Here is a 12,311-nt window from a genome sequence, read left to right as displayed (position 1 = left end):
TGTATATAAAACACTTTCTCAAGGGACTTGAAGCTGGGAGAGGTAGAATCGTAGGAAAAATACTAGAATACCTGCTGCCTCAAAGCCTGGCTTTACAAATGCCTCTTTCTGGAAATGGCTGGTTGGGCCCCAGCTGCTGGCCTCAGCTTACCAGGTGTTGACAATTCAATTGTTTCCCATAGGAGGACAAGGCACAGAGAAAGTCAGGCACTGTAGGAGATGCTGTTGAGACAAGCATAGCTGCCTCCATGCCAGCAGGGTGCTCCTGGCTGCCAGCAAGAGTTTGGTCCATTCCTTCTCAGTCAATGAGCCTTTCAGATTTGGGAAGCTGCTCTGTCTGTTACCTACCTGACCCCATCTCTCCAACCATGGACCAGACAGCAGGAAGCTGAGAAGCTTTTCAGCCCAGAGGCTGTAACCTAGGGCTGACTGAGGAAACAGGGCTTTCATCCATTCTATAATAGCTGTGGTGACCCTGGAAGACTGCTGACTTCACTTTCTTAAATACTGCATGCTACTCTCTTGCTCAGAACCCTTCAGTAAGCCCCCTATATTCTACCTATAATTCCTTACCTTTCCAAATGAATTTCTCACCACTAATCATAAAAGACTCAAGCCATTCTGTCCACTGATCCTCAGACACACTTTATGCTTCCCTACCTCCATAATGCTTCTTGTGCCATTTGTTCAATCTAGACCACTCCTCTCTGTCTCACAATCAAGATTTCTCCTTAATAAGCATTCTCCTGAATGCTCTTGATGGGTGAAATCTTTTTTTCCACTGTGTGACACTTTCTGTCTACATTAATATATGTGACTTTTTGCTCTGCCCTTGGAATGGTGAGAATGTTTCACATACAAATTTAATTCCTCAACCTAGAATTTCCCATGGTAGGTTCTGCAGAGTTCTAGGCTCACAGAATATTTACTACTTCTTAAAAGTTAACAAAATCCTTTTCTTGGTTAAATAACTTTAGAAATGCTTGGTTAAACAGGTTTCTTTCAGAGGTATTTTTCAAAGTTTATATTGTGCTGACATTGACTGCAAAACTTCAAGAGAAGGATGTAACATGCAGCGTTTTTTCAAGCTTTTGTGGCCATCAACAATGAAGAAATCAGTATTTTGTTGTTAATAACAGGTAAACCTACATTTGTACACCTGAAGGGCTTCCTGAGTATTTCTGTGACGTTTGTAGGCCATGAAACAGAGAGACACACTATTTACACAAATACATTTGTCAAAGGCTCAGATAAAGCAGTGGTTCCCAACCTTTTTGGCATCAAGGACTCATTTTGTGAAAGACAATTTTTTCCATGAACAGGGTGGGAGTGGTACTTTGGGACTGATTCAAAAGCATTATGTTTACTGTGCACTTTATTTCTATTATTATTACATTAGATTCTCTTAAGGAGTACACACTAAGATCCCTCACATGGACAGTTCACAGTAGGGTCACACTCCTATGAGAATCTAATGCTGCTGCTGATCCGACAACAGGTGGAGCTCAGGCAGTGATGTGAGCAATGGGGAGCAGTTGTGAATACAGAGGAAGCTTTAATCACTTTCCCACCACCCACCTCCTGCTGTGCAGTCTGGTTTCTAACAGGCCGTGGACTGGTACCCCTGAAGGTATCCAAAGGAAATATGAATAACATTTTTCAAAGGGAATACATGGCAAATTAATAGTTTCTATAGGTTTCAATTTCTTAACATGAGAAGTATTTCTATTCACCTCTTAAATGTTGCTCCTTGTATAATAGAGGTAACGTAAAGATGACAGAGAAATGCTTAAAAATAAATACGTTTTTAGAACTCATCACCAAAGAAAAGCCCTTTCTTTCTCTAGAAAGATGGTCAGCATAACTGATTAACCAATAAAGTCACATTATTTTTATTCATTTGTTGTCCTTAGTCCCTCATGTACCACATAGCTTCATCAACTAGACACATCGTGGCGGAGATGTAGAGTACAGAAAAGAACAAGAAACACTGCCATAAGTAGCAGGCCTAGGACACTACTGCCTGTGCCCCAGAGGCTTCCCTACCTGGTAGCAGGTGCCAAGTTCTTTCCCATTGGCTGAGAAGGACAACATGCCCATTGCCAGATCCACAAGGCAGCCGATCTCCAGTTCCACATTGCTTCTACTTGATCTTTGAGAACTGGCCACAATGTCTCCGCCCCATACCATGTAGCAGTTGCTGCGTTTCACACTAGGGGCCAGAAGGGGAGAAGGGTGGAGAAGGCACAAAATCTGAATCCAATGGTTTGATTTCAAGACTCAAGAGTGAAATGCCCCAGAAACTTCTATATGAACCTTCTGATCAGCCTCAATTAATTTTTTTCTTAAATAAATTTGTTTGACTTCAACTTAATTTACTCAGGCATAAGCTACTCTGTTTAGGGATGTGGTCACAAAGTAGGCTTCCTTCTTCCAAAGAAAATGTTCAGAGAACTGTTTTCTGACTCATCTTTGCAAAACAAATAATGAGAAAGGTAGTGATGGGAAGGTAAGATACAGAAAGAGTGACAGTTTACCTTGGGCAAACTTATATAAAGAGTAGGCATAGAAGCAAAACCAAAAATCTGGGTTCAGAATCCCAGTCTGGTACCTAGGGCAAAAAGCTATACAACATATGAAAAATGGCCTATATTTCTTAGGATGGCAGACCTGGGATTGGACAAGTTTGTCTCTGATGCCCTCCTACTGTCCAGCTCTGTCTTACCTTGACTTTTGCAGTTCTCTGCAAGTCAGTTTCCTCCATTCCTGGCTAAGCAACAACTTGGTTACCTTTATCACCAGCTATCTACCAACTCCCAGAAGGCAGAACTCCATTGTAGGCCTTTATACTTAAAAGCAAACTATAATAACCAAAAAGAGCCTTTCAGTCTCCAATGTCTGATTCCTTAATTGTTGGATTTCATACCCTGGGTGAGCTTTAGAGAAGAGGTTCAGTGGCTAAGGTGACCGTCAGAGCCCCTCACAGAGGGCTATGGAAGAGCCAGCTGATTCTATCCCCTAACACCCTCATGGGGTAGAGTATCAGAGAGAACCTGTACCTCGAAGTAACATCATAGGACTTCTCTTGGATTAAAGGAGAGAGATGTGATCTTGCGTGGGCTCCTGTTGAGGTCCTTAGCTGTGGGGAGAATGTGAAGCTCCATGTGGTAGACAGGTCCTAGACCGTGATACTCTCAAGTTCTGTACCTCTCTGGCCTGGGGTCTCATTTGTTTGGATCAGGATTTCCTAACGTTTTGTCCAGCTCTAGAAGTCTATCACTTTCCCCAGGAGTAGAAATCCCTTTTGCAAACATATATTTTGTACATGTCTCCTCTCTTCTGGGGTGCTGGTGGGGAGACTTTCTCAGCATAAATGCACTCAGGCAGAGGCCAGTGCAAATTGCCTCTTCCAGAGAGTTACAGCCATCATTAGATTTCCATAAAGGCAAATGGCAGCCATGTTATTACAGCTTCTTAGTGTTTAAATTACTAAATACATCAATGACTTACATGGAATTCAATTAATAATACACTGAGGCTGTAGAGATGTGGAGTGGCAGGCTTTGGGTGTATTTTAAAAGGCCCAAACTAAAAATTCCCCGAAACATCAGAAAATCGATCCTGCATTTATTGCTTATTATGTAGTCCAAGAACTAAGAATTATTGTGTACCTACCACACACTGGGTCTTGCTCTAGGTGTCAGTGTGTCAGGTATTTAGACAATAAATATGGTCAGTGAGGCTCAGACACAGCAAGTATCTGTCTTGTGTGGCAGAGCCAGCAAACGGGAGCAATAAACTGAAAGGAGGTGGATAGTTCTGCCTTCTTTTCTCCTGGCTCAGAAACAAAACCTGAATTGGCCAATTGTTTTCATATACTTTCTGACTTACACTGTATTTTGCTTATCATACCCATTTTGGCTCTCATAACATGATGAACAATCAGTGATGGCAAAATAACACTACTTATTGAGTGTCGAAGTGAAGCACGTGTCTTAAGTGTTTTTGCATGAATTACTTGTTTACCTCCCACAACATTTTATGGGATCAGAAATATTATTCTCATTTTCTAGATGAGGCAATAAAGAACCAGGGCGATTGAGTGACTGACCTGAGGCCACACTTCTAGGAAGCACTGGACCTAGTTTTAAACCTAGTAAGGATGTCAGTTTGCTTTCAGGGCCTGTGCTCTTAACCACTTACCAACATAGGTCCTTCAGATCGTGCCTGTGACTCACCTCTGGCCAGAAGCCTTTGATGAACCAGTACTATTTAAAGAACAAGGCTGCAAAATATTCCTTACTTTGTAGGGAAGAAAAGCCAGTTTGAGAGGCAACTTTTTACATCTCCACACGTGGCTGTACAGGAAAAGATGCTCTCATACCTCACATAAGTGGGAGACATGGAGACTGTGGTACATCTGGCCAAGGATTCTTTCTCCTGGGCCACATCTGGCCAATCAGTAACAGTGGATCACTGGGAGGATACAGGTGTGCAAAAGTAGTTCTTCCCTAAAGAGCCCCAATTGCTCTTTGGTGGCTATTGTTCATGAGTTTGCTACATTTCCCTTATATTCTTTTTGCTTTTAGTGACAAGAAGCTCTTGGGATGAGGAGATCTGAGTGTATCAGTGGCTGTCTGATGTGGTACATCTTTTTATTTCTTCTGAACTGACTTCTCTCAAGAACCCGGGGGTTTTTCTCTGTTTCATTCTGCTGTTGAAGAAGTTGAGGGTAGCCTGAAAACCAGCCCTTGGCCCAGTGTACTCAAGGATTGTAAGACTGAATTTCAGCTTTTCCTTTTAAGTGAGGCTGAGAGGCTTTCTTCTTTTGGAATAGGGAGAATGGGAAAAGACTAGGAAGGGTAAGGAGAAGACAGTAAGGAGCCCCATGGTTGATCCTGCCTCCTGGGACCCCCTCTTACCTTTCATGGACCCGACCTCTCTCGTCCCCAAGGGTGACAGTCACTGTACAGTTTTTGTGCAGGTCAAACTTTTCACTGTACAAGTGATAGTCCGGAGTCACCCATCCAACCCAGACGCAGGAGGGGTCCTGCCCTGCGAAGATTCGGATGGCATAGTAGCATTGCTGTGGAGAGATCACAGACCACAGGTGAGAGTGAGTGGCCCCCAGTCGGGGGAAGGGCTTGAGAGGCTGAGATAAAGCAGCCACCTATTGGCCCTCTTTTAAAAAGCACACACTGTTGAAGAGCTACTATACTCTTAGCCCAGAGGAAGGGTGAAAGAGAGATAATGGCTTTCTAATTTTCCTCTTTCCTGCTCTGCTTTAGCCTCTAGAACAGCAAACAACCTTGTTGGCAGAAAGATGCTTGAGATGAGATTAAGAGGTGCTGTTGATGCAATTTATGACAAGCTCCTAGAGCAGTCTGCATAGGGCCCTAACCACCTCCAGGTACCAGGCAGACCTGGACTGGAAGGAGGGCAGGCACAGTCCCTGTCCTTAGAGGGATAAGAGCCAAGGGCCACTCTACACTTGTACAGAGAGGGCCAAGTAAGTTTTTGTTGTTGATGAAAAAGAGGCTGCAGGGGCCGGGATTTAGCTCAATGGTTTCGCCGCCTGCTGCGCAGGTGCAAGGACCCAAGTTCGATCCCCGGTACCAAAAAAAAAACCAAAAAAAGAGGCTGGAAGCTGAGCTTGGTGGCACCTGTCTATAATCCCAGAAGTCTGAGGCGAAGGTAGGAGGATCACAAGTTCAAGCCCATGCTGGGCACTTCAGTGACTCAGTGAGACCCTCTCTCAAAGTACAACAATAAAAAAGGGCTAGGCATGTAGCTCAGTGCGAAGGCCCTGGGTTCAATCCCCAGTACTTTTTGTAAAAAGAGCTGTGAAAGAAAAAACCCATGATGTAGCTAGACTTGCTCTGCGTGGCCATCTCCATGGCCACAGGCTACGGGCCGTGTTGAGAAGGACAGGAGTTCTTGGTGAGCCGGGCCACGTGATTTGGGAGGTTCATGGCTATGTTACAGTAGTGAGGAATTTGACTGCTTCATCATTTTCTTTATAATACTGAGCAGATTTATTCTTAATGAAGTAAATCCTATTTGTAGTCTGTCAAATTTTCTTGGTTGGGAATAAAAAAGGTCAGGCAGACAAAATCTAGGCTTGAGTTTTGGCACTGTTAGTTATTTCTCCTATGACCTTGGACAAGTCATTTGTCCTCACTCTGCATAATATGGTGCACATTATCACCTATTTCACAGGCCACAGATTAAATTAACTTTAAATGAATTAAATGGAGACTAAACGGGAAGGTGATTCAGTGTGCCCCCCATAGAGTCCATGTCTAGTGTGTGATTTGCTGCAGCAAGAATCTTACTCCTAACGATGCTTCACTTATGCACTCAGGGGTGCAAGTTAACTTTACAGCAGGAGACCCATGCATTTCTTCCATACAGATGCTTTTATTTTATTTTATTTTATTTCCTCCCCCTCCCCCCACCAAGGGCTAAACAAGAGTGAAAGCAAGAAAGAAATTAGGAGGTACTGCTTTCTAACTGCTGTCTAGGTGTGGGAAAGGAACCACAAGTAGCTTCCATCTTCTGGGAGAGCTTCCTGTCCCTTCTCATTTGAGTGCTTTCAGCATTACTTCTGGTATCGCACAGGGACATGAGGGAGAAAACTCACGGAAGTTCACACAAAAGAGCAAACAAAAGGATTTAATTGAGAGCCCCCTGAACTGATGCTGTGAATCAGAAAGTCAATGTTGGGTCCCTTGTGGCAAACTTGTACCAAGTGCACAAAGATGCCCAATTAGGCCCAGGTAGAGCTTCTACTTTGCACTGGATAAATGTCTTTCTTCCTTACACTTGAGAAATGCCATAGATACATTCTGGACCATCAAGACAGACATTAAAAAACAGAGTAAATGGCAATTAGAGAGGATCTCTAGACAGAATTTTGCTGTAAGGGGCATATTCTAGGCACAGCAAAGAATCAAATAATTAAAACCATAATAGAGCACATTTACTTACTGTTGTTGTAGGAGAGAGTATTTCTTGCATCTGTTTCCTGGAGGGAAGATAATCCACGTTTTAGTTACTCGGTTGTATAGAGAATCCCACACTTCTGACAGGCAACTGATCTACCTTTAATGCTCAAGGTAAATTTAGGCCACTGGCTGCTTTATGTACACAGGTGACTGCAACTGGCCTTGGGATTTGCTAGGTAGGGCTGTGACTTCCAAATCTGTCCCTTAACACAGATGGTAATTTAGAGCTGGGGATGGAGATAGAGAGGTTGTAATAACATCAGTAGAGACGTCTATCTCTGCATGGTTTATTCTGTTCTCTCAGACAGCTGCACTTGTTTAAAGCTTGGTAGATAGTGAAATACTACAAGAGATGCAAACAAGACAGCTCCAGATGGCAGGCATATATCAATGGTTAAAAACAGAAATCAAAGGAAAGAAAACAAGGAATATATTCTTTATCAGGAAGGAAGAAATCCCATTACTCAAGAGTTATAGAGCTGCAGGGCTGGAACAATGCCCACAGGTAAGGAAAGAAGGCAATTTTTGCCTCCAAAATTTTATAATTTCACATCCCTTTCACTTCAAAAACAAAAGGTGGCCAGCAAGGAGGCTTGTGCCCAGAGAGCTCTAGAGCTCTAGAGGAGGAGAAACTCCCGAATGTGACTCTGTTTAGCTTTATTGGCCCCTTAGTTGTGCAGTACATCGATGCACACACCCTCATATGCACCTGCGTGTCCACAAGTCACACATTTCTTTACCTGACTGAAGCAGAGAGAATCTCACACATTGAGTTCTTCTTGTGATAAGGAGGAATAAAAAGTGAGCAGAAGCCAATGTTAGAGGAAACACAATGAGCACCCCTGAGAGCCAGAGGCCTCATCCTCACCTTTTTTGGAAAGCATCAGTGTCCAGACAGGGACTGTGGGTGAAGGAGGAGTAGCACTCAACAGGCATGCTCAGACGGCAGTAGATCATGTTGGCATTGCTATTCTGTGTGCCAAATGTCTTGTGGGTCACCTTGAGGCATGGAGGGCTGTCCATGGTGCCATCGATCCTCACGACCTGGAAACACCATGCGTCCTTACCCTGACATACCAGAAGGCCTGACGGTGACCTTGTCCCTCCTCCTCTCATTGACATAAATAACATACAGCAAGGCATTCTGCAAACTATAAACATTGTCCCTGATGATAACCAAACCATGATTCTCATCATTATTTAGGTCCTGTCTGATAAAAAAGAATACATCTTCTTCTTGCTAGGGAATTTAAATATTTTAAAACATACCCACTGGCTGCTCTGCAAGATGAAGGGTAAAGAATAAATGCCAGAGAGGGGGTGGTGTCTGGGCGATGTGGCGTGGTGTCCATAAAAGCTGACCTTGTAGGTCGGGGGGACATGGCTAAAAAGAAAAATTTTCCCATGATTTATCTTGTCACCGGCCGTGAGAACACCTAAAGGAGAGGGCAGCAGAAGGCCCAAAGCTCAGGAAGAGAATCTGAGCTCCTGCAGAGGGCACCTTGCCCTACCCAGCACAGTTCCCGTCTCTGTCACCCTTGTCCTAGACCGAGAGCTAGGACACAGGCTGCCTTAAATCCTGCTGGCAATTCAGAGTTCTGGGAAGTGCAGCAGGGTGGGGTAGGGAGAAAAGATCAAACTGGATTTCTAAAGTGTGTGTGTGGTGGGGCAGGAGAAGTAAACTGAGACAACAGAAGTAACTTCTTTTTTTGGGGGGTACCAGGGACTGGACTCGGGACCTTGCGCTTGAAAGGCAGGTGGCGGAACCACTGAGCTAAATCCCTGGCCCAACTTTTCTTTTTAATAACCTGAGCCTCTCCCCTGCTCTCTGGTGAACAGCTCTCACTCTGGGATTCACAGTTTGCTTACATAACTGTGCATGGTTTGTACATTGTTCTGAGTGGAGGGCATCTAGATTCTATCAGTTTATCGAAGAGGTTCATGACCTCCTAAACCTTAAGAGCTATCATTCTAAAAAGTAAGAGTCAGGGCAGAATCAGAGAAATAACAGTCTCTACTATTTAAGACTGTGAGGGGCAGTGGAGAATTAAGAGCTGATGTGTGCTGAATTCAGACTGGAGTGTGAGTTAAGGGAACTGAGATTGGGTTAAAGCAAGGCATAGAGTTGAGCACAAGGAACACGCGAGAAGCTGTTCTGTTTGGCTTTATGTAAGCATTTTTCTCCCCATACTCACCACCAAAAACCAATTGTGGGCACACGCAAAATAGAGGCAAGTAGATGTAGAAGCAGACCCCAAATTATGCTCCTTACAATTCCTGGCTCCCCTCAGCACCCCCAAAAACATGGGTGTACCATGATCAGTTATCACACTTCAGTTTAAATCTTGGTAATGGCACCACAGAAATTAAACAGGGCCTAAAATATACCAAGTCATGAGCATCGAAGAGCATGTATGTTCAGGACATATAACCTTCAGTGCAGGTATTGGACTTTTTAAAGATAACAATGCTTGAGATATCTAGATACGGTGATTATTATGACAATCAGTGTAGGGATGTCTGGAGAAAATCCAGGTGTTCAAAGGCTTGGGACTCAATCTGCAAGGTCTCCTGTAAGATGACACTGAGCAGCCCTCATTAAGGTGCCTGCAACTATGGGTTTGAGGACCAGAGAAAGGTATCTGGTTGACACTGAGGGCAGGGACTTAGGTGAGCAGCTGTCTGCTGACAGAGGAATCACAGGGAACTTAGTGCCTTGGGCCCCTGCCCTGATATATAATTTACCTCTATGTGTGGATGATCCTTTGGTACGTTGACAAATGTCGGGAGGCGCTTGCTGAACCACACTGCAACGTCTCGGTTCATGTTGACAGCAAAAGGCTCAAAGCCCTCTTGGAGGCCACACATAGTATAAAATTGGAAGGTACTGGCATCCATCCCGAGATTCATGCGGCCAATCTGAGACAGCCCCAGAGAGCAGATGGGCACAAATCCTGCAGAATAAAGAGTCCTGCTTCAGCCTACAGGTACCAGCCTAGATGGCCTAGTGTTTCCTTAAGAGACATGGGTCCCAGTAAGAAAGATGGGACATGAGTTTTTGTCTCTTTCTTGGCACATAAAATCAGCAAAAGGGAGCCATCCAAAGACTATCACTGCCCATATGAGGTGAGAAAGAAAAATGAGTTTTGTTCAAACTCGTCTGGGAAAAGCAATCATCTCTGTCACATCAGTCTTAATACACAAATAAACATCAACTGGGAAAGTTAAACCAGTAAGAAAAAAAGTGGAATTCTTTGTCTATGCCTTATTTAAAAATTGATCTTAGGCCCTCTGAAATTTTAAATATTACCAAAACCAAAACAATATAATAGACTTAAAGCATGACTTAGGAAATTTTGCCACAAAAATGTGTAATTATGTGAGATAGTGGGTATGTTAATTTTTTACAGTAGTAACCGTTTTATGTCTCATATGATATCACATACCATAAATATACCCAGTAAAATTTATTTATAAAAAACAAAGAATGAATTGCTGCAAATTGCTTAAGTTTTCCAGGCTTCAGCATCCTTGTCAACAAAATGAGAGTTCCAATGGTCCTTCATGTTTTCAGAGTTTGGAATGTTAGCCTTACGATTCTGCTGATTTATATATTCCCATTCTCCTGGCCCACTGCTCTCACCTAAGTGGGAGAGCAAAAGTTTCCATCAAGAGCTAGAGAAATCTCCTCTATTCCTTCCTAAAGCTACTATCCTATCTCCCAGCTCACTTCGGCATTCTGATCCTGTTTAGAAACTGCTGTTCGGAATAGACCAAAGCAGTTGCAATTGCTTGGCATTTTTGCTTGTGGGTTATTTATAAATCATAATTGTGGACCAACAAATCAGCAAAGCAGGGAAAGCACTAATTATCTTGGATTTGGGAAGAGGCAGGAGGTAGGTGCTGGAGGACAGGTGGAGCTGCACAAAGGAACTGCTCTCAGGCCACTGGTGAAATCGGAAGTTGGACGCTCACAAAGGAAGCTGGCACCACTTCAGGACTGGAGGGCTCCTTTCAGGGGAAATTAAAGGTTACTCTAGGAACATTTACATTCAACAGTGAGAGCTTTCCTTCACAGACACCAAGACCAAGACACATTCTTCCTAGTGGGAGTACTCCTACACTATTACCTAAGGTATGAAGTTTCTATATGCAAATAATAAATATGCAAAGAGTAAATCTCTCCCAAGCTACTTGGTTAGTTTTAGAAACTCTGGGCTTACTTAGGACACAGGTATGTTTAATACCATTTCTAAGTGAGAGGGAACTTTAATGCAATCCTACCAGAATCGCAGTGACTTCTTTACAAGTTTCCTCTCAGGAACAACTGGACTAGACCACTAGCCCTGCCCCTCCAGAGAGCCAATGAACTGGTCCATTGGACAGGCATCATTCACGCTGCATCCTAAATACTATGATGCATCTGGCATCTTTGTGCTAGGACCTATGATAGATTAAGCCCTCACCTTTCTATAGGCAGAGGTTTTTATAAATAAGTAACCCTGGGATATCTGACTATGGTATAGAAAGGACTGAATGCTAGCAAAATTTCTTGAGTCCTTACTGGGACAGAATGCTCTATTATGTGCTGTATGGCAAGATGTGAAGGAAGAAAAAGAAACTCTTACAATCATAATAAGCTTAGAGAAATGGTGACAAGGAAGGGAACAAAAAAGATGTTATGGCTGTGTCTAGATGTTCCCTCAAAGCCTCATGTGGTCACAGGTGGGGCTTTTCAGAGGTGGGTGGGTGTAGAGTTTGTGATACAGGGATTAAGTGTGTGATGCTGGGATCAAGGGTGTGTGATGACTGAATTAGCCCGCTGATTAGTTTTGCACCGTTCTGGATGTAGACAATGGGAAGGCCCACCCTCGGTGTGAGTGCTACCTGCCTGAAGGATGGATAGCCTAGAAAGACCACAAGGGACACTTCACTGATTTGCTGCCTTCTGCCTGGCACAAACTGTTTCTCTTCTGCAATTCTGCTCTGCCATGCCAACCTGCCTTGGAGCCAGCCAATTATGAACTAAAGCCTCTAAAAACCGTAAGCCAATTAAATCTTTCTTCCTTTAACTTTTGAGTGTTGGGTAATTTGCTTCAACAATGAGAAAAGTAACTGAGAAAAAAAGAGTAATTTTTCCCTGCAAACTATCCCTACTTCCAAGACAGTATTTTGGTTATTTTGCTAAGGAACACTGTGACTACAGTAGTTATATCTTGGAGCCACAATCACAAAGCAGTCCAGTCTTGACATGAACATAGAACAGAATGTCTTAAGAAAATGTCTCTCCTCTTTTTTTCTCTA

General features: G+C 43.4%; 1 protein-coding gene across 4 annotated transcripts in view; it reads right to left on the bottom strand.

Annotated features, from left to right (window-relative positions):
- Positions 1 to 12,311, bottom strand: part of Ryr3 (ryanodine receptor 3) — a 565,647-nt gene that overhangs the window by 213,183 nt on the left and 340,153 nt on the right. For all 4 annotated transcript variants that reach the window (XM_087207455.1, XM_087207452.1, XM_087207454.1 and 1 more), the window contains exons 28-32: positions 9,753 to 9,961; positions 7,876 to 8,051; positions 6,991 to 7,027; positions 4,923 to 5,086; positions 2,047 to 2,212 (exon numbers count right to left, since the gene is read on the bottom strand). In XM_087207455.1, coding sequence (XP_087063581.1) covers positions 2,047 to 2,212; positions 4,923 to 5,086; positions 6,991 to 7,027; positions 7,876 to 8,051; positions 9,753 to 9,961 — 752 coding nt within the window. The remainder of the gene's footprint in view (positions 1 to 2,046; positions 2,213 to 4,922; positions 5,087 to 6,990; positions 7,028 to 7,875; positions 8,052 to 9,752; positions 9,962 to 12,311) is intronic.

Source organism: Heterocephalus glaber, unplaced genomic scaffold (genome assembly GCF_053883595.1).
Source record: "Heterocephalus glaber isolate CG9 unplaced genomic scaffold, H.glaber_assembly_v1.0 deba00000809, whole genome shotgun sequence".
Lineage (NCBI taxonomy): Eukaryota > Metazoa > Chordata > Mammalia > Rodentia > Bathyergidae > Heterocephalus > Heterocephalus glaber.
Note: the sequence above shows the minus strand (reverse complement) of the source record. Positions and strands in the feature narration are given on the sequence as shown.